This window comes from Chelonoidis abingdonii, chromosome 16 (assembly GCF_003597395.2).
Source record: "Chelonoidis abingdonii isolate Lonesome George chromosome 16, CheloAbing_2.0, whole genome shotgun sequence".
Taxonomy (NCBI): Eukaryota; Metazoa; Chordata; order Testudines; family Testudinidae; genus Chelonoidis; species Chelonoidis abingdonii.
The window spans coordinates 22,241,907-22,263,682 of NC_133784.1; the positions used below are offsets into that span (position 1 = coordinate 22,241,907).

The 21,776-nt window shown below is 52.7% G+C and overlaps 1 protein-coding gene across 1 annotated transcript in view; it reads right to left on the reverse strand.

Moving 5' to 3' along the window:
* The window catches only part of GRM2 (glutamate metabotropic receptor 2), a 69,041-nt gene that overhangs the window by 20,283 nt on the left and 26,982 nt on the right, over window positions 1-21,776 (reverse strand). The window contains exon 2 of the mRNA XM_032791157.2: window positions 16,582-17,217. Coding sequence (XP_032647048.1) covers window positions 16,582-17,118 — 537 coding nt within the window. The 5' untranslated portion in view covers window positions 17,119-17,217. The remainder of the gene's footprint in view (window positions 1-16,581; window positions 17,218-21,776) is intronic.

The following is a 21,776-nucleotide window of genomic DNA, read 5'->3' on the forward strand; positions in this document are numbered from 1 at the left end:
ACATGTGCCCTATGAGACAGAGAAGGAAGAAACCTAGTATCCATCCCTCCCCAACACGATGGAGAAGCAAGCCAGCAAACCTAGACTGGTGACTAAGGGCAAAGCTGTCCATGTCCGAGAGTCCATCATCAGCCCTCTGGGAGGACTCCGCAATGGGGATGATGCAGACAAGGGCACCAGGCAGACAACTGAGTGACAATCATCATGGAACTCCCCTCATCATACCATTTTTACTGGATCACTTTTATGGAAACATGAACATCAGTGTGATGTCAGAAAGGTAGGAGCATGTGGGACGGTGAAGGCTAGAGAGCTTTGATTGGTTGAAAATGAGGCCCTTCAGAGTTCTCTGAGTCCAGTAGCCAATCATATCCTTCCATTTCCCGAGTGTTCTATCAATGTAGCGATGCCTGTAGTGGGGCTACATGAGCCTCCTGCTATTTCTTTTCAAAATACTTTTCAGAACAATAAACCTTTTTTCACCTCAAACATTAGATGTGAAGATAATTATCAGCAGTCTAGAGTGATAACCTGTTAGGCTTTCCCTACGAGTCACATCATGCTCATTGTCAGGGTGAAGGTCACATATGTCAGTTATTTTGAGTGACCTGGATTTTTTTCCCTTCCAGTCTCTGCTCCTGTTACATTGTGGTTTCCAGCTTTCTGAACGAGTAGCAATTATCCCGAGCTGTTGGCTTCTTCTGCGTTGTTTTTGTTTGGTTTTAATATTTCATATTTTGTTCTCTTTTTGGGAAAATAAACTGCTTCGGTTGCAAAAGCAGAAGAATCCGCTGCAGGGAACACAACAGAACATCATAATCTTCAAAGTGTTTTCCAAGCATTCAGTAATTTACTATTATTAATTATTTGTATTGTTGTAGTGCCTAGGAGCCCTAGTTATGGACCAGAACCCCATTGTGCTAGGTGCTGCACAAGCACAGAACAAAAAGACAGTCTACATATGAGACAAGATTCCAGCAAAGTATTATCATGGTCCCCATCATTTTACAGGTAGGACAGCTGAGACAGATTCAGGGATTTGTCTCAGGCCACATAAAGCCGTACATCCAAGACCCTGGCAAAGAGGGTGCTGCCAGGGAAGAAATGGGCATAATTACTTTGTTGTGTTTCAATGTCCTGCAGCAAGATGGGAACTCAAGCTGAAGTCCCTTTGGCTACCGTTTCTCTTCAGCTGGATGCTGAGGCTAAGCTGAAGGAGGCTCAAGGACCATGCACACAGGAGAAGGATGTACCACAGCCCAGTGTCCAGAAATGGTGCAGACTAAGAAAATCTTGGCTACCGTGATCCCTCACTATCATGTCTAGCGGAGACTGCACGCTCATTGGAGCAGGGACCTGACTCTGCTGAGTGCCAATGCGCCATGCACAGGTAGGTCGCTTGTAGAAAGACTGATGGGTTTAGGGTAGATGATCACATCTTCTATGGCCACAGCCTCTTAGAGCTCCTGCCCAGGATGGATTCTGGGCGTGCCCAAGGTGGAAAGGAGAAGGGACAATCCTGCCAGCCCTCTGCATAGGAACGTCCAGTGACGCCCAGGGGGCTTCCATGCTCAGAAGGACCCCAAGGCAGTTTCCACTTCCTCATCCATGCATCTTCATGCCAACCAACAGCCAAGGCAATGCAAATGGCAACTGCTTCCCACTTCACCATGTGGCGTGGTGGCAGGGGAGGGAGGGCCATTGTTCCACAGCATCCCTCTCAGAATGTATAATCACATCAGAGCTACATAAAATATAGCTCCATTATAGTGAGACTCTGGCCTCCAACCACGAGGGATGTGACAACCTGCTGAGGTTAGTGACCAGAAGCAAATTATCCTGGGCACTGGTCATTAATCCCCCAGAGTAGGGTTGCCAATTTTGGTTGGATGTATTCAAGGAGGTTTCATCATGACATGATCTTTAATTCCTGGAGACTCCAGGACAATCCTGGAGGATTGGCAACCCTATGAGTGACCCTGAACCTCAGGCATTACTGTGTGTGGTTAGTGAGATGTTTTGCTGCAGCTGAATTTCATCAGACTTCCAGGGTGGTAGGGAGATTTAAGGCACGATGAGACTGCCAGCTTTAGCAGGGAGGGTGATACTTTCCACTTCTCAGTGTTCCTCCCCCTCCCAATTTCCCTTGCACCATGGAATCCCAGTCCATCCATGAGGGGTTAAGACTAGATCTAAAGGATCAGCAAACACTGCTCATGCACACTGAAGGGGGTTCTCCAGAGCTCCAAAATGGGTTTCTAGTCCCAGAGCATTCCTGGGGATTTCTCCTCTACCTCTGCCCCCATGAGAGGAGGTTGGGCCATCCCCTTCTTGTGAACCTTTTCCCCTGCCTGGCTTGGGGCCCTGCTTTCCTCCCAACACACACTCTGCTTGCCAATGATTAATGAGAAGTCATGCCAGCAGGTGGTAAGTAAGAGGAATTGCAGAGGCTGGGCCATTGCATGGCTTGGCCAGGCTGCACCTGGAGTGAGATCTCAACAGAAACATCATCAGAGGTGAGATATTAAACCTCCTGCTGAAATATCACAAACTCCTTCTCTGTCAGAGTGAGAGACTTTATAAAAACTGCCTGTAAATGAATCCAGAACATGCAAGATCAGGCAGGTCTGACTCAGGAATTGGAATATGTACATGGGGGCCAAATGCAGAGAGAGGTGGAGCACCCGCAACTCATCTCAGAATACTTCCACCCTACAAAAGTCTCATCTGTGAGGCGGTGCAGGCATCTCTCAGCCCAGACAGATGAAGAGAAAGAACAGGAGAATGAAAAAAACAATAGGCCAGAGCAGAATATTCCACCACATGCGTCCAGCCATTGAGATCAGAACAGGCGCTGGCGCCTGCCCCTTCCTCTCACTTCCGAACAGCTCGCGCTGGCTGCTCATTCCAGATGCTCTGCAGCAATTCTCATTACCTTCAAAGGGGAAAAATCCGCACTAATAAGGCTATTAAAAATACAGACTGTCAAAGAGGCAGGCGAGAGGAAGCCTGTGATCTGATTGGCTGGCAAGAGCTGGTATCTGGAGCTGGTTTCCCAGCCCTCGATGATGTGGAAATCTCCACTGCTTAATTAACATGTACAAATATGTTTTTAACAGACTATTACACTCTTCATGACAATAAGGCACTAGAGACTGCAAATTACCCTGCCTTGATTCACACCAGGCATTGTCATCGAAGGCACTTGACCATAGGCACATGAGGTGCAAATTACTGGAGAACAATTCACTCCCTCTCATGTCCTATTGCCAAACGATCACAACACTCAGGTCCGCAGTCCACCAGTCACATTCTGGTTCCAGTGGGCTCCAACTCCCATTAGGCACAAGCTGGGATCTTGCCAGGTTATACTAGTCCTGATTAAAATGCAGAAGGCAACTCCTCTCTGGGAGAAGGTAGAATTCCCAAACACAGCTGGGAGCTATCTTGACATCTGGGAGGTACTCGAGCATTTGGCCGTCCCAACGAGATGGCTAGACATCTGGGAGGAACTGAGATATCTTGGAGGTATCGAGGTACCTGGGAGCTACCTAGACATCCGAGTAGTACCTAGACACCTAGGACAGACCTTTGCTGATCTGGCAGGAGAACTCAGAGCCTCACCTGGGGATGCCTTCCTTATCTTACTTGGAAGGACAGAACCCTGCAAGAGACACCCAGTGTGTCATGTGATGAAGGTCAGTGGTACTTCCTCTTACTGCCAACTGTTCAGCAGAACCCCATCCTTGCCTCCTCCCCATAACATCCTCAGAGCCTGCAGAAAGAGCGGCACCATGCGACAGCCACAGTCTCCAGGGAGTTGGCAGACTGACGCCAACTGGTGAACTCCAGTGGGGCATCATCTTTTTGCTTTTCGGTGGCTCTCTCCAGCTCTCACGTGTAGTGAATCCTGGTCAGATGGGGCTCTGATGGGTTCTCCACTTTTCCCTCTTCTCATCAGATCTGTTTGACCAGTTTATGGCCCCATTATCCACCTCTGCTCCGTTACACCAAATTGGCGACTGGCACTTCTGGAGTTGGGTAGAAGGGGGAGATACCTAATACGAGCTGGGTATCCTTTGCCCAGTACAGCAAGATCCAAACCGTTGGAACTCCCTGTGTGGTGCAATTTAGGACTGGGCTCTCTGCACTCTTGAGAACAGCCCTATTTTCACAATTTGCAACAGACACACTTGAAAGTCAAGGGACGGCACTTCCAGAAAGCTGTCCAGGCATTGGCAAGTCATTAATGTACATAATGATGGTACCATACAAAGGTCTCAATCAGGACTGAGGCCTGATGGTGCTCGGCACTATACAAAAGCATATGGAGATGCAGTCCCTACCCTCTTACTGTCTAATGTGAACCATGCTACAAGTGAACGTTAGAACCAGAAGGAGAAACAGGACGCAGGATATTGAGATTGTGTGGTCACACAGGGAGCGAGGTACAAAGCCTCAAAAGTATTTAGGTGCCTAACACCTCTTGAAGTTGATACCTAAGTACCTTTGAAAAGCTAGGACCTACCACACAATTTGCTGGTTCCAGCTCATGTGATGCTAAAAACAAATGAAGGTAAGGTTAGCAGGGATTGCTGTCCCCATTTTAGAAGTGGGCAAACCAAGCCCCTGAAAGGGGAAGTGATAAGGCGCTGCCAGAGCCTGGATTGCTTAGCTTGCAGTGAGGCTGTCTGTAAGCTTGTGCTTTTTATGACTGTCCCCATCAGTGGGCAGCTAACATCCTAGGAACCGCTATGACCTGACTGACCTGGGTGCCCTCAAATGTCCATGGAATCTGGCTGCACAGAAGTTGAACATTGCCAGGGAGTGTTTGTCTTAGGCCAAGCACAAGGTACACTCTGCTAACCACTGGGGTAGATGAGGGAGTTCAGGTGTGTGTGTGTGTAGGGAAATCCCGGTCTGGCACAGCCGTGAGCCTGCCTGCTCGCTAAAACGCTAGTGGCCAGCAGAGCTTTCTTTGTGTTATGAGCCCACTTGGTAGAATGGTAGCCAGCACGACCCTGTCGCTAGAAGGATACCAGTCAGCACAGCTCTGCCTTTGCCATGATTCTGCCTGCTGCCCTTCCCTTCGTTGGCACTGCCCTTGCCTCATGCTCATAAGTTTTAATGCCACTTGGGTGAGATTGGCACTTTCCAGCATGATAGCACTGCTGGGACTGAAATCCCACAGGGCAACACATTTCATTGCTCCCCTCCTTCCCCTTTGCCCCCCACTCCTTCTACAACTTGCAGGCCTAACACAGGGCTGGGACAATGTATTGTCACAGGAAAGGCTGCTCTCTCCCGATTGGCCCAGGGAGCAGAGCCAGAGCCAGGTGCACTGGAGCTGTGCAGTGTGCCCAGGGGAGCAGGGAGGATGGAAAGCAATACGCCCTGTTTACGGGTAACACCAATGCTCCCACATGCTCATCCCGCCCCCAGAGTCCCAGCAGGAACCCGAGGGGAGGATGGTGCTGGGAATGTCCACCAGACCTTTGTTAAAGAGAATTAAGCACTGACGAAAGGTGCCAGCTGCAGGGCTGATGCAGCACAGCCAGCGGCAGTGACCATTCCCCTTCACGGAGCCTCACTTTTGCCCTCAAGAGGCCAATCAGCTCCAGGGACGAGAGGCATTTTCACTCTCTGTAGGGCCATGGAGTCCTGGCTTCTTTACTGAGATTGCCACCAGGCTTCCAAACAGTCCCAATGTAGCACAGACCCATGTCCACAGCGAACCAAAGGTGAGGCCACCAACTTGTCTTACAGAGGCTCCCAAATGGCTCATCATACACCAGGACTTCCACCCACTACTGCCCTGGGCTAGATTTGAACCAGAGATCTTAGAAGGGAAGGGCTATACCTGTTCCTTAAGCCAGCCAGTATCCTGGTGGTCACGATTCCCAATACATGTAAACCTCCCACCTTCAAGGAGCCACCAGCTATTAGCCCCTGAAGGGTAGTTGTGAACTCTGAAGCTGAGAGAGAAAGGCTCAGTGATTCCAGGGAAGACATTGGCATGAGAGAAGGATTTGGCCAGGTGCATGTAAGAGAGAGAGAACAAAACGGGGATAGATGTGCCCATGCTCACAGCTGTGCAGAGAAAAGAATGATGAAGAAGATGCCAGCCACAGATAGATAATGTTCCCTCCTGCAGTCACCCTGAGGAACAACCACTGACTCCCTGCTGTTTCTTCAATGCCTCACCCCTCCACACTCTGCCCCCAGAGCCCTGGGGTTCAGCAAGGACATAAAAAACCCTGAACATACCTTCTGAGGACAAGGCTTTCCACATCTGTGACTCACGTGGATCTGGGTTGCCTCCAGCCCAGCCAACAACTAACAGCAGAGCGATCAAGGCAGGTCTATTGTTGTCTCATCCATTACCTGGGTTGACCAGCTTGACTGGCGATGTCAGCGTCCATTGTAACATCACAGCTCTCGCCACAGGGTGCTGATGCTAGTGTCCTAAAAGACCCTCAGCTGATGAAAGGTGAACTCCTGCCATCCCATGGAAACGTGGTCCTTTCCTGAGATGTGAGGTGCCTCATGGGGGCATGAGAAAGCAAACCTCCCGTATGGAGTGCATTACTCACAGATAACACTCTCTTATATCTGGCTGTTGAGGGGGATAGTATCAATCCTAGAAGTAGAAACTTGTCAGGCACAGATCCCTTTATAGGCACCATGTCCCTTCCCCAAGCCCACTGTTGAGGAGAGGATTGTCTCTTGGGGTAGGAGGTGATAGATCTTCTGGCGAAACCATGGGCAATGGGGGCAAATGGAGAAGCCGAGGATGGCAAAGCATGGGGAGCAGGTTTCCCCTTCCCTGCTAGGCGAATGTAGCTTTCTCAGGACACAGCTGGGGGATCCACTGGAGGAGAAGCCTAGGGTTGGTGTGGAGGAGAAGCCTAGGTTTGACTGACTCCACTCACCTCCTCACTCTCGGTGAGGCAATCTCTTGTTCAGGATGGGGTCCACTGCCTGCCTTCACTCCTCCTCCATTGCATTCAGCTCTCCAGCATTAAATTCCCTGCTTCTCCTCAACTCACCCCCATCCCTGAGCAAAGAGGCTGATCATGGAAGGGTTATGTTTCCACCCAAACCAGGCTAGGAAATGGAAAGATTTTCGAAGTGTGTCTGGTACCGGCCTTTGTGACCAACACCGTTGGGTTGGATGCAATTGCACTGACTGCAGAAGGGCTGAAGCCATTGGCGATGAGGGCGGTAATGAATAAACTTGCAATTAAACTGAATAACTGGGGTTGCCGCCTGTAGACAATGCCCACTAAAGTCAATGCAACCAGGCCAAGCCCTGGGGTTGGATTTCTCTCCCCCTGGAGCAGATTATCTCCTAACTTCCTGTCATCTGCAGCAGCTGGCACCAGCCCCTGGATTAACGGGTGCACTAGTCCGATCCCAGCTGGACAGTCCCATATCTCCTCCTGTCTCTGTGTATGTCCGCCTGTCTCTAGGAGCTAACCTCTGCTCTCAGTTACACCTATCTCTGAGGCAGATTGCAGCACACCCGGTCTGCTGGCTCTAGCTCCCGCACCTGTTCTTTTGGAGCCCTGACAAGCTCGGGGAAAGTCAAGGTAACACTGGCAGGTGCTGACAAGGGGAAGCCTCACTGATGGGTGGTGGGGACTTTTCACCTTCGCTAGGCTGCAGTCGTCAGCCCTGAAACCTCCCTCCCGTCCTTACGCTGAGCAGCAATTCTCTTTCCTTCCTCCACGGCGGGCATGAAGGCTCTGGAGGGCAGCCCCAGGAAGAAGTCTGATGCCAAGGCACTGAAGAACTCCATGGTCCCAGACCCTGCCCTGGGAGGCGGGGATGATGCTCAGAGGCAGCTCTTGGCAGCTCTAGACTCCCTGCAGCAGCTGGGCACTCCAGATCAGGCAGCAGCTATGGACGTGAGTATCTTCCATCTCACAGGTGGGATTTCTTTGACTTCGAACCTCCAGGCACAGCTCAGTGGGGGTCGCAGGTGTCACCCAGCACAGATCTGCCCCCCAACGGCTCCCTTCATATCACTTTTAGACACCCCCAACTTTGGAAGCCAAAGAGGGCTTAGGCAAAAGCTGGCAAGAGCTGAATGGCCAGCGCCAAGACATGTAGCATGACCAGTGGAACTGGGGAAACTGGGTCAGATTTCAGGGGAAGCCTGGCTCGGAGCACAGCTGCACAGCTCTGGGAGTCTTTCTGGTTCTCTGTGATGGTCTTTTTCTGCTAGGCCTGGAAAGCTGATCCTGGTTCTCCATTTCCACTCCTCCCACTGCAGAGCACAGAGGCAGGCCCAGACATTCCTTCAGAGCTGCAACGGCCCCAATGCTCTCCTTGCATCTCCCCCAACAGGCTTAGCGGGATTCCGCCTTCTCCAGTGACTATGGCCAACCAAAACAACAGCTCACCCCGCGGGCGTAGGAGACCCTTCCTGCAGGCTCAGGCTGGTATTTTAAGTCCCTACTGGACTCCTTGAAAGTGGCAGTGTGCATGGTACTGTGTCAGCAGCTTCACAGAGCTGCGATTGGTTGTTCAGCTGGATCAACCCCAATGAGGCAGCTAGTTTTGGCTGGTCTCTTAGGTGCCCATTTATGGCCTGCATGGACACCTATGTTTGGGCAAAAAGGTGTTCAATAAACATAAAGTGGGTGTCATGTCCCCTTCTAGGGGCTAAGCCACATAGAACACAGCAGCCTACTACTGCTGTCAGATAATGGAACTTTTCCTTTAGCTCAAGCAATAGAAGTCTGCGCTTTAGTGCAGAAGGCCCTGAGTTCAGACTCTGCTGGTGGCCTGTAGCTGAGATCATTACAGACATAGGAGTGACGGGGGAAAATAGATCATAGAATCATAGAATATCAGGGTTGGAAGGGACCTCTGGAGGTCATCTAGTCCAACCCATTGCTCAAAGCAGGACCAATTCCCAACTAAATAATTCCAGACAGGGCTTTGTCAAGCCAGACCTTAAAAACCTCTAAAGAAGGAGATTCCACCACCTCCCTAGGTAACCAATTCCAGTGCTTCACCACCCTCCTAGTGAAAAAGTTTTTCCTAATATCCAACCTAGACCTCCCCCACTACAACTTGAGATGATTACTCCTTGTTCTGTCATCAGGTGCCACTGAGAACAGTCTAGAGCCATCCTCTTTGGAACCCCCTCTCGGGTAGTTGAAAGCAGCGATCAAATCCCCCCTCATTCTTCTCTTCTGCAGACTAAACAATCCCAGTTCCCTCAGCCTCTCCTCATAAGTCATGCGCTCCAGCCCCCTAATCATTTTTGTTGCCCTCCGCTGGACTCTTTCCAATTTTTCCACATCCTTCTTCTAGTGTGGGGCCCAAAACTGGACATAGTACTCCAGATTAGGCCTCACCAATGTCTAATAGAGGGGAACGATCATGTCCCTTGATCTGCTGGCAATGCCCCTATTTATACAGCCCCAAATGCCGTTAGCTTTCTTGGCAACAAGGGCACACAGTTGACTCATATCCAGCTTCTCATCCACTGTAACCCCTAGGTCCTTTTCTGCAGAACTGCTGCCTAGCCATTTGGTCCCTAGTCTGTAGCAGTGCATGGGATTCTTACATCACAAGTTTGCATAATGTTTCTGACTCAATGAGGAGATGGATGCTATTCTGTGGCTGCCTCTCCTGTAGCGACAGACGGTTTCCTGCCTTCTCTTCACAGCAGAAAGAAATCTCTCCCCCTCTCTCCCCCTCATCAGAGAAGGACCCCAGCAGGAAATCCGCCATTGCCATCCAGTCGTGGTGGCGAGGGGTGCTCACCCGGCGAATGGTGCACCAAGCAACGCTCTGCGTGCTGGTGATCCAGAGGTGGTGGTGCCGGGTCTCATTCTGGCAGTGGGAGGAGAGGCGGGTCAGGGCACTGGCAATGTATGTGAGGCCTGTGAGAGCTACCGTCCTCCTGCAGTCGCTGGTCAGGATGTGGCGTGTGAGGAGCCAGTACAAGAAATACCAGAGGGCAGTCCTGGTCATCCAGAACAAGTGGCGGCACTACACCTGCCGGAGAGAGGCCGTGGTGTTCGCAGAGAGCAGCCTGGCTGATGGGGCAGTGGACCTGAACGTTGAGATTGTTGTTGGTTAAGTTGACTCCGTTACAGTTGTGGGAAACGCTCTGTGCGGAGACAAGCACAGAGAATGAAATAAACACATTCCCTGGAAGCGAAATCCCAGGCAGGAAGAGCTTTCCAGTGAAATCCTGAGGCGGGCGGACAGGCAGTGGGTCTCTGAAAGTGGATAGGCCAAGCTGGCATACAAAGGCACAGTCCAAGCCACTGTTGGCCTTGCGAGGAAGGTCACACTGGGAATCTAATATATCAGAGGGGTAGCCGTGTTAGTCTGGATCTGTAAAAGCAGCAAAGAGTCCTGTGGCACCTTATAGACTAACAGACGTATTGGAGCATGAGCTTTCATGGGTGAATACCCACTTTGTCAGATGCATGTAGTGGAAATTTCCAGGGGCAGGTGTGTATATATATGCAAGCAAGAAGCAGGCTAGAGATAACGAGGTTAGTTCAATCAGGGAGGATGAGGCCCTGTTCTAGCAGTTGAGGTGGGAATCTAGCACCTCACCAGGTAGCATAGGCAGCTGTCCATTCCGGGGCTGTTTACTCCATGCCAAGACCTAGAGGACCAGGCTGGCCATGGATGCTAGAGAGCCCAGGCCTCAGTCTGCATCCACTAGTCTCAAGAACTTTGCATTGCTCACAGCAGAGTCCTGTGACTTCCACCAGCCCCGTTCTGGGGTAGCCTCCGAGACCTTATCCGCTCAGAAGTACTTTGGGGTAGCTTCTGAGCCCTTATCCACCCAGTGGCCTCCAAGATCTTATCCCCTCAGTTCCTAAGAATTCAGTTCAACTCTGAACTCCTCACTGAGGTTTTTTTATTGGCACGCAATCAAATGACACTTGAGTTGAGTAGGCTCAAGAGTAGAGGCCGGGGACTGGGCATACCACACCCCCCAAAGTTACACAGCAAACTTCTTCCTCTATAGACATTTCCAGATTAAACTGCGTTTAGTATACACTGCATCACACGTTTAAGGATTGGCTGTACAATCCCCTTACAGCATGCTCTGTCCACGCACGACTTACTCTTTACATCATCTTTATGGGCCCAATTCATCTTGTTGATTGTTATCTTGGCCATTGTAAATGGTTCCCTTGGGGTTCACCTCTGTCTTAGCTAGTGCAGACATTCTGTTTTCAGGGTGCTGATCCATTTACATCCTTAATACTGTCTTCTGAGAAATGAGGCTTCACCCATGTCTAATTATCCATGTCAAGCCAGGCCTACAACCACTTATAAGAAAATCATCTCACCAGCGCTGCCATGCAGCCACCTCTGGGGTGAAACATGGCAGCTGTTTTTAACAGTGGACAGTCACACTAACCAACAGGTTAACTCAGGGAGTGCACAGAATATCACATCCAGATGGAACTACAGGGGAAATTTTGGGCCTCATCCTTAGCTAGGAGACTGCCAAGGAAACCCTGTACCCTGCAGGAAGGAACCGTGTGGCACAATGCCCTGTTTTTGTGCCAGTAGGTCGCTCTCCTCTGGCTGAATCAGGACCGAGTGAATACCCAGGGGGCACTATGCTGGTTAGATTTCAACCGCTTGCGGTCCATAAAGATTCCTCATTGAACTTAGGGTCCTGGCTGTTGGCAATTATCTCCTGTTCCCTAAATTCCAGCCCCTCCACCCCACTGTCATGCACTGCTGCAGAAGAGGCTGATTACCAGGTGGTGGGAGTGATCCAAATGTACACAAGGCCAGATCCAATCCTGGTAGAAATCAGCACAGCTGCACTGACTGCAATTCCAAAGACTGAGGGGATGCATCTGTGAAACGGCTCGAGATCCTGGCAGAGGAAAGGTTCTATACGGCGTGAAGGCAAGAAAGCACTGCATGGAACGGCTCAGCTCATACTGGGGGGCCAGGAACAAGGCAAGTCCATATTAAACAGGAAACCTGTGCTAAGCAGAAAGGAGGCGTTGTGGGTGCAATTTGCCCCTATGCAGAAGATCAGCCCAATGCTACAGGATAGTAAGTGGCAGAGGCCCATGCCGAGGCTGCCAAGGGGTCAGTTTCAGCCGGAGTGACTTATGCAGCTCTTTTAGAGCCATGTGGGTGAATGATCAGGGAGGTGGTAGTTATGAGACACCCAGCCATCCCCTCAGCCCCAAGCTAATGGAGTTTTCAGTGAAGTGAAAGAAGGGGGGAAAGTCCAGAGATCCCAAGGTATTTGGACCCTTGGAATCAATGGAAGTTAGGAGCCTAAACATGTTGGAGGATCTGGGCCAAAGCCAGCATGTTGGCCAGCAATAATCTCAGCAGCAGACTGGAAAAAACAGGTGCTAGAGGGAGTGATGCTGGTGCCTTGGGGAGTGATACCCTTTTGTGACTTTGTTGATCCACTGCCGTAGGGGGCACTGTGCTGCCAGCAATGCCACCTTTCAGAGGAGCAGTCCCCAACCACTCATGACTGATAACAACCTCGTCTTGCTTTTCACAAGAACAGAGCAGCATCAGCTTCTGCATCCGAGCAAAATTCCCACCAGTAACTGCACCTTGCTGTCCTAACCCCTCCTGCTCTTTTCTCCCGGCAGGCTTAACTGGCTCCGGTGTCTCGCCTAGCTGGCTTCGAACAGCTGCTGTGTTCCACCCGAGGTGGCTGCATCTCAGTGTTGATGCACAGTTCCTGTATATCCAGCTAGCAATCACATTAGTGAGCAGTCCTGCTGCATTAATCCAGATTACACCGTCAGAGCCATAACAGAGAGCAATGCTGGGTGCCTGCAGCCTGTGAAAATGCTTTGGAAGCCATTCTGGATAACAGAGATTAGCATTAGCTATAATCTTGGAAACAAGAAAGCATGCAGCACTGACTTTTCCTCCAGGGGGGCTATGGGGAGCTAGGTGAATTATACCTGCCAAAGGTGTTTGGCATAGCACAGACAGGCAAGGAGAGATCCAACCCTGCACAGCTCTGGAAACATACAGGGGCTGATACAGACACCATGAGTGGCTGGAAATCCCCCCTACACAGGCACAGCATAGGGCTGAGCGCCTGGGGCTGCTCTAATTTACACTTGGGGCCACACTGGCCCTGCATCTGAGCTCACAGCCACCTTGGGCCCAGTGCTGGGCAGGCTGCATTGTCCTTGGACTCAGCCAATGGTCCTCAAGCCACCCTGCAGAATGAGGGGCTGCTGCTCCCAGAAAGGAGTGTTGAGAGAGAGGGAGAGCACCCAGTGAGGAAAGACCGGAGAGCGCATGTGCTGCTGTCAGGGTGGGGGAAGGTGCTAATTCAATGCAGGCCTCAGAAATGTGATGTCTCAGCTGGATCAAACCTGGAGCTCTCTGTGCTCAGCCCAGGGGAGACTGCGAGCAGGCTCTGCTTTATTGCAGCCTGGAGGAGACACACGCAGCACTAGGAAAGCCCAGAATTATTAATAAACGGCTCCGAGTTCTCCTCAGTGCTGTGCAGCTCTATCCCCAGCCCTGGACAGTGTCTGCAACTGCAGCTAATCAGCTGCTTATCTTTTTAATGAGCTGCCTAATGATCTCGCTGCCGATCTCCCACTCCTTTCGTCTGCCCAGCGATGGATTTACCCACCTTCTGGGCTGTGGATGGATCTAATTACCTGTCAGGCCTCATCATCATTTCTATCTGTCCATCCATCCCTCCCCCATCCCTTTCTTTCCTTCCCCTCCTCCTTTTTCTCTTGCTCCATCTACAATAGCTTCAAAGAGAAAATGCTCCCTTTACTTCCTACAGCCCCACTGCAATGCTATTCATGGCACTTCAAACATACATCACAACTGCCCATCCAGCTCCTGTACCCCCATCTTTTCAGCTCCTGCAGCCTCTCCCCGCTCTTTGGCCCACCTCCCTTTTCTCCTGCCTTGCTTCCCTTCCCCACTGCCTGCTTGTCCCCTTTTCCATCCCTGCAGACCCCTTGGTTCAGGGCCGAGGGCTCCCCGACAGCCTGGCTCAGGGGGGCATCATCCTGGGTTGGAAGGGAAAGGAGAGCTGCTCGCCTCAGCTGTGCAGCAATCTGCTTGGGAGGGGAATCCCAGAGAGTACATAAAGAAGGCCCTGCAGGAAGGGAAGGCAGATTGCTGGCGCAATCTCGCGGGACAGGGGCTAGAGGTATGTGGGGCGGGTAGGGATGCTGCCTGACATTCACCCACTCAGGGGAGGGAGTGGGGCTATAAATGAATGAAAGTCTCCTTCCTTTTCTGTGTCTCTTCGCCAGCCAGCCAGGGGCCCTGCGTCTCACCGACTCCAGTTGAGCTACCCCAAGGGGAGGCATTTGGCCCAGGAGGCCTGAGGGAAAGCAGCTGATGCTAACAACAGATGGTGGAGTCTCAGGTGTGCTCAGTGGGGCCCCCAGGTGCCCCTCCTGCAGGGAGGCAAGTAGGGTCAGAGCTGAGGCAGAGCATGAGAGCGAGGGAAGGGAGAGAAGGACTGCTAATGGGCACTGGTGCCCCCCCGCCCCCGCAGCAGCACAGGGCTCTGCTGAATGAGTGGCTCTCCCACACAGGCCTGCTGCAAGGAGCCAGCTCCACTTGGACTCTCGGTTCAGTTTCTTGCACGCCTGGCTCAGTGCCCCAAAGCCCTGGCACCAGGCTGGCTGCCACGCCGGCTCACCTAGCCACGCTCCCTGCTTCCCTGGGCCAGGCTTTGAATAGGATAATGAGAGATTAATTTGCATTAATTACAGCATTAATGCAGCAGGGAGTTTGGGAGCAGCTGCTAAGTACCGTGGTGGTTGGGAGCCCCGGCTATTGAGCACTTTGGGATCTAGGCCCCCACTAACCTGTGTGGAATTGGGGGTGGAGGGAAGGTGCTCTCCATGAGAGGGAGGCGTCGTGGCAGGGTAGGGAAGGCACAACATGGCTGCTGTGCTATAAAAAGCCCACCCCCATCCTGCCCAGGCAGGGAGCTGAATTAGGCTGAGTTTAACGTCATGGTCACAGCAAGGAGAAAGGGCTTGGAAAATACTAGTATGTGGACGAGGTCAGGGCAAATCGCAGGGTCTGTGCTTGGGAAGAGTTCAAAGGCATTCAGTGTTCAACATATGGGTGTATACACGTTTGCTACAAGCACACACCAGGTCTCAGGGTGTGACATCCACACCCCGTGCCACATCACCGCCCCAGGGGTCTGAATGTACAGGTGTGACCTCCGCACCACATGCCACATCACCGTCTCAGGGGTCTGAGCATCCAGGTGTGTGACCTCCGCACCATGTGTCACATCACCGTCCCAGGAGTCTGAGCTGTGTGACCTCCACACCACATGCCACATCACCATCCCAGGGGTCTGAACGTACAAGTGTGACCTCCATGTCATGTGCCACATCAGCATCCCAGGGGTCTGAACATACAAGTGTTAGCTCCATGCCATGTGCCACGTCACCATCCCAGGGCTCTGGATGTACAGGTGTGACCACCACACCATGTCACCATCCCAGGGATCTGATCATACAGGTGTGACCACCACACCATGTGCCATATCACCATCCCAGGGATCTGAGTGTAAGGGTGTGACCTCCACACCACATGCCACATCACCATCCCAGGAATCTGAGCGTACAGGTCTGACCATCGCACCACATCACCATCCCAGGGGTCTGAACGTATGGGGTATGACCCCTGCACCACGTGCCACACCATGTCCACTCTGCCTGGGCTGACATGCCCAGATCCCTCACAAGCCCAGAGAGACATTTTAGGTTCTTAAAAGGCTGGAGAGGCTGCAGTTAAACTGACAGGCCCCAAGCCAGCACTGTGTCACCCAGGAATGTCTGTGGCTCTTTCCCTGCGACTCACATGATGTTTTCCAGTGTACAGGCTGGACAGTGGTGAGTGGCATGGGTGTGCACGCATGGGAGCAGGGGTAAAACCCGCAACGGGTCAGGAGGAGACTGACTTCTAAATGGTAAATTGGGCACTAAAGAAATCAGCATATGCCAGGGGCAATGAGAGAGCCAGGTGTGGGGCTGCACCAATCCTCTCAGGCTGCGGGAGGGGAGGGTGGAGCATACAGGATAGGTTAAGCCAGATACGCTCATTCCTTGGGGTTGCGCAGGGGTCAAACCCATGCGCTCATTTCCTGGGACAGTGATGTGGCCTGTGGTGTGGAGGTCACACCCATACGCTCAGACCCCTGCTTATCCCCCAAACAGGTACAGACAGGATGGCTGCACCTCATACCCCTTCAAATCCAACCTGGAGTGACCATCAGCTAGGGGTCCAACAGTCATCTAGTCCTTGGCATCTCTGCTGACACTATGCCAGCGAGCACCAGCTCTTGTGATGCGAGCACCTGGTGACCAGGATCTGGATTGAGACCCCCCCTTCCTCCAGACTCCTTGCACATACTATAGCATACCACGTAGCCAGCCGAGTGTAATGACATTCACACCCTGCCAACCAGAGTTAGAGTCAGACTGGCCACACAGAGGTCACCTTAGATCCCACTGCCAGTGGCCTCAATGCCCCCTCATTCTAATCCCCATGGCCCCAGCTTGCCCTCTGTGCACGTAGTACCTGGATGGAGACGTCGCTGTAGGAGCCCCCGATGACCCCGGTAATTGCCATGGGAACGTCATCATGGATGGCGTAGGAGCCGTCAGGGCAGATGTGTTCGGAGCCATCCACTCGGGTCAGGGAGGCACGGACAAAATCCAGAGACTGCTCCAGGGCATAGGTGTCCTTGGAGCAGGTGTCCAGGATGTGGGCTCCCAGCGTGATCCCTGGCAGGATGCGCTGGTCCTTGTTGATCTCGTCCAAGGCGAAGAGCATGGCCTCGAGGCGCTGGATCCCTCGGTGCTCATTGATCTTGCCACACTCCTCGTTGGAGCTGCCTTTCTCGTGCACCGGGAACAGCCCCCCAATGACCAGGTCCCCTTCCGTGCTGATCTCCTTCTTGGCCACTGTGCTGTAGCTGGGGTTCAGGCTGCTGGCGAGGCACGTGGCGGCATGCAGCAGCCAAAGCCACATGGGGACAGAGAGCCCCATGGCCCTGCCCCTGGGGAGTGGGGAGAGCCACCTGGCGGCACTGGTCAAAGCGCTGGCCTCTGGCATCTGAGCATTGGCAACAGGCAGCTGAGCTGGAGCTGGGAGGTTACAGCATGGAGGTCAGTGGGGACCCATCGCCTGGGGAGGAGGACAAGTGCTCAGCACCTGTAGAAGCAGAGGGAGTAGATCGACAGTCACGTCTGGAGGAAAGAGTTGCTAGAAGCCTGCACTAGAGCTGTGATAGCAGGATGGGCAGTGGGGTCACGCCCGCCGCCAAGGGCCTTGGATATCACCGCTGGCCCCAATACTACCTACTCTGGGGTGACTCTATGCAGCCTCACACTGCATTTCAATCACCAGGGCTGTCGCTGGGACAGTCGTAGGTGCCCTGGGATTGGTCAGACAGTCGCTGTCCAGGATCCTGGCCTGGAATGGGTCCCTCAGCTGTGCACTGACAGCCTGTGCCACCCACACCTGCTCCACTGTTCCAGAGCGTATGTGGGCAGGGCCGAGACATGGGAGGCACTCAGGAATATACACCTGGGGCCCAGGTGGAGCCCTGCTGCACAAGGCAGCCCTGGGGCAGATAGGTGTCTGCGTGGCTGTCCCCTTGCATTCTCTCGGCCTCTGGGTCAGAAACTTTTCTCCTCTTTCCATCTCCATTCCCCGTTCTCTATTTCATCCCCTTTCCCCGCCTCCCCCCGAGGCCGTCGTCACCTCCCCAGTGACCCACCCACCCATGAGCCCACCCCAGGACAAGCCACCTCTGCTCAACCGCATCAGGAGGGCTCCAGGAATACTGGCTCCTGGCCCCAGACTGTCAGTCTCTGAGATTCCCCCTCCCCGCTGGGCCTTGCTTTTCCTTCTTTCTTTAGAGGCTGCTGGATGGGCAGGGGCAGCAGCAGTCATGGCTGAGACCTGCCCTAGGAGACATGTGCCCCCCTCCCACCCACTAGAGCAGACTTTCCCTTGGGTGCTGTGACATGGACCCTGCCCTTCAGCAGACAGGAGCATTCCCCAGCTCTCTGCAGGGAGGCGAAGGGGTGAGATCAGAGCCAAGAGGATGTGACAGCTCCAGCAGCAGGCTGGTACTTCCAGGACAACAAAGTGAGAGGGAGAGTCAGAGAGAGAGACATGGAGGGAGGGAGACAGAGGCATGGCCCACGATCCCTGGGTTTGTCCCAGCTGTGCGGCACACAGTGACCAAGGAGGAAGCAAAAGTGCCTTTCTGCTCTGCCAACCCTTGGCTCTGCCGGGGGCCAGCTCACTCTTCAGCCCACGTTTTAAGCAACCTCGAGGTTGCTCTAATTTATGCCAGCTGGTAATAGCCCTCATGGGCTATTCTGGCAACAAGGGATTGCTGGAGTGCTGTAGCACTTTGGCTGCCCACCCTCCCCCGGCTGTTATTATCCTTCATATTTACTGCGGGAGCGCCGTGGGGGCCCCATTGTGCTAAACACTGCAGCAAACCCACAGTGGCAGGCAGTCCCTCTCCCAAAGAGTTTATATTTTAGCCATGCCCTCCACACGGAGAGGCAAACCTGGGCCAGTATTGAGCTAGCTGGCTCGGCCACATTTCCGGCCCCTTGGCACAGCCAGAGTTGGGCAAAGTGGCCAGAATGGAGCTGAGGAATTGGCCTAAGGAATCAGAATCAGGGAGACAATGAAGCCATTGTTCGAGCCTTTCTCATTCCCTGTATGGCTTGTGCTGCTCCATGTGGGACCTGCCCCCCAGGACGCGACAGGGCATCGGATGACTGGCACAGCTAAATGGCATGTTGTCAGTTCATGCCAGGCATGCCTGGCCCCTCAATAAGTGACAAGCCAGGCAGAAAGGAGAGCTGCTGTGAGAGGACATCCTCCGGCTCCACTTCCCCCAAAAACCTCTCACCACCTTGGCACCCTGAGGGCAGGATTAGCTCTTGGCACCAGCACCAAGGGCAGAAGTTCTGTGCCTGCCAGCACCAGGCAGTGAAACTGATAGCCAGGGCCGGTGCAACCATTTAGGCGAACTAGGCGGTTGCCTAGGGTGCCAAGATTTGGGGGCACCAAAAAGTGGTGCCCCCAAAATTTTTTTTAAATGGTTGCAGCCGCTGCTGCTAGAGGGGCTGAGCTGCCGGCGGCAGCAGCTGCCTGCCACCGGCAGCCCAAGGTGTCCCCCGGCTCAGGGCCCGAACGAGTCAGTGCGCTCCTGAGGTCAGTGCGCCGCCGCAGCAGCCCGGCAGCCCAGGGTGCCCCCCAAGCCCGGGGTCAGCGAGCTGCCGCCGCAGCCCGCGCAGCCCAGGGCCCCCCCTCCCGGATCAGCGAGCCGCCGCCACAGCCCGGCAGCCCAGGGCAGCCCCCCCCGGGGGTCAGGACGTGGCTCTCGGTGGACTGCAAAGCCAGGCATGCCTGCGGCAGCTCCGCCAGAGCCACTAGACCCGCGCGCGGGGCGGCGAAATGTCCCGGCGCCTAGGGCGCCAGAAACCCTAGCGCCGGTCCTGCTGATAGCTGATCACACCTCTCCACTCAGCCCCATGGCCTGTTAATGCTGCATAAAATGAAATCTCCTTTAAGCAGCTGTTTACTGTGGGAGCGCTCAGACTTGCCTCCAGCCGGATTGGGCATTAATTGGTCTCCCTCCTAGACCTTTAGCTGGGCGGTGCATGTTCCCGTGCGTACAGCCATACTCCCATGCAGACGTGCGGACAGCTAGAATAGGTGTAGCGTGTATATCAGTGTGTGCGCATGATGGGTGTATTAGTTGTGCAGGGCTGTATGATTGTGTGTGAACCGGTGACCATAAGTGCATGTATGATAGGAGATGTACATGTGAGTATGTTTTTGCCAGCATGTCCGTGCTCGTGTCAGAAGGGGAGTGCACAGCCAGGTGTGGGCAGGGCTGAATCTGGCACATATCAGTATGTGTGTCAAAAAGCACACATATGGTTTCCGTGCTTGGATGTCAGGGTGTGCACCATGTACATGTAGCTCTGCTTTTAGTCTCCTCCGTGCGTGCACGTTAATGATTTAGTAGGATAACGATTTTAGAGCGATGTTAAACCACGTCCTTCAGGGTTTAAGCCAATCACTAGCTGTTAGAGACCAGCAGCAGACCTAAGTGGGGAGTAGATTATCCCACATCTGCTACTGCAGGGTTCTCATATCTCCCTCTGCTATATCTGGGGCTGTCCCCTCCCCTTGAGACAGGACACTGGTCTAGATGTACCCACAGCTGGCTCAGAGGTGATTATCCTATGTTCCAATCTGCGTACTTTACTCAGTGGGTCAACTGTGCTACAAACCACACAGAGATCTTTGTGTGGACGCTGCCCCAGAGAGTCCAAGGGGGATTGATCACACAGAACGGGAGCCATGGGTTCTGAGCCGAGATATTTGGTGTTTTCCTGTGTGTGTGTATATATATTGGTAGATGGACTACCAAGATGTATATATATTTGTGCTATGGCAGTGATCTTGTAACAGGCACATGAGGTCCAAGTGAGCCTGTGTATGGGATTTTGGGGAAGGGGATGGGTGAGTATTATATTCATGTGTGGTGTGTGCACATATACCTGGCATACGTCGAGGGATGCGTATACAGCAGTGGTTTTGTACAACTATGGATTCAGACGTGTGGTTTTGTCTGTGTGTGCCTGTAAACACGTGCAAATTTGCGGGAGTGTGCAGGTTCTCAATGCATGTGGCTCTTTCTTCATACATACACTTATAGAATATCAGGGTTGGAAGGGACCTCAGGAGGTCATCTAGTCCAACCCCCTGCTCAAAGCAGGACCCATCCCTAGATTTTTTACTCCAGTTCCCTAAATGGATCCCTCAAGGAATGAGCTCACAACCCTGGGTTTAGCAGGCCAATGCTCAAACCACAGAGCTAGCCCTCCTCCCATGTATAGATTTGCAAGAGTACAGATTCACACATACATGTGAGTGCGGTAAGTGTGGCGATCTGTGCGAATATGTTAATCCATACACACATGGATTTTGTGTGTGTGTGGATTCGGACATACCTGTGGCTCTGCCTGGATGGGTACAGACATGTGTATGGATTCAGAGCATATCCACCCCCTCACTACACGTGTTTCTGGCAAATGAGTTGCATAAACCGACACATGTGGTGAATACCTGTTCGATTGATTCCTTTAGCAGAGAAGAGGCAAAACAGCTCAATAGGGGACAACGATCTAATAACTGTTCGATTCTAGAATTAAAACCGCATTAAGAAGAAAGTGTTTCTGTTTATAGCCAAGGAGCAACTTAAAGAAATGATCAGAATCAATTTGACTGCCCCACTGGCAGGAACTAGAAGGAAGGAGCAGCCAGCCCTTCCGGGAAGAGATGGAAAGCAGGCCGAACGCAACAAGACAGCAAACAAAGAGTTGACCTTGCCATTCACTCCTCATTTCTCACCACTCCTAGTTAATGTCACACCTGGGCACAGCCCAACACAGAGACAGGAAAGGCCTGGCTGGCACCAGGATGGCAGCCTCAGGCTGTAAAAGATCCTTCCATTCCCCACCCACTATGACGCTGGCAGGCCAGATGCCAGCTCATGCCAAGGCCCATAGGCCACACTGAACCCTGATGAATGCATAGCTAGAAACCAGTCTGCCTCACCTGTGCGTTAGCATTGTTTAAATAGGGATTAGATCAGAGAGATGTGTTTAGTATGAAACACTTCTTTATATCTGCTGGGCCAGATTCATTCCACCTCCCTGCTTAGCCCG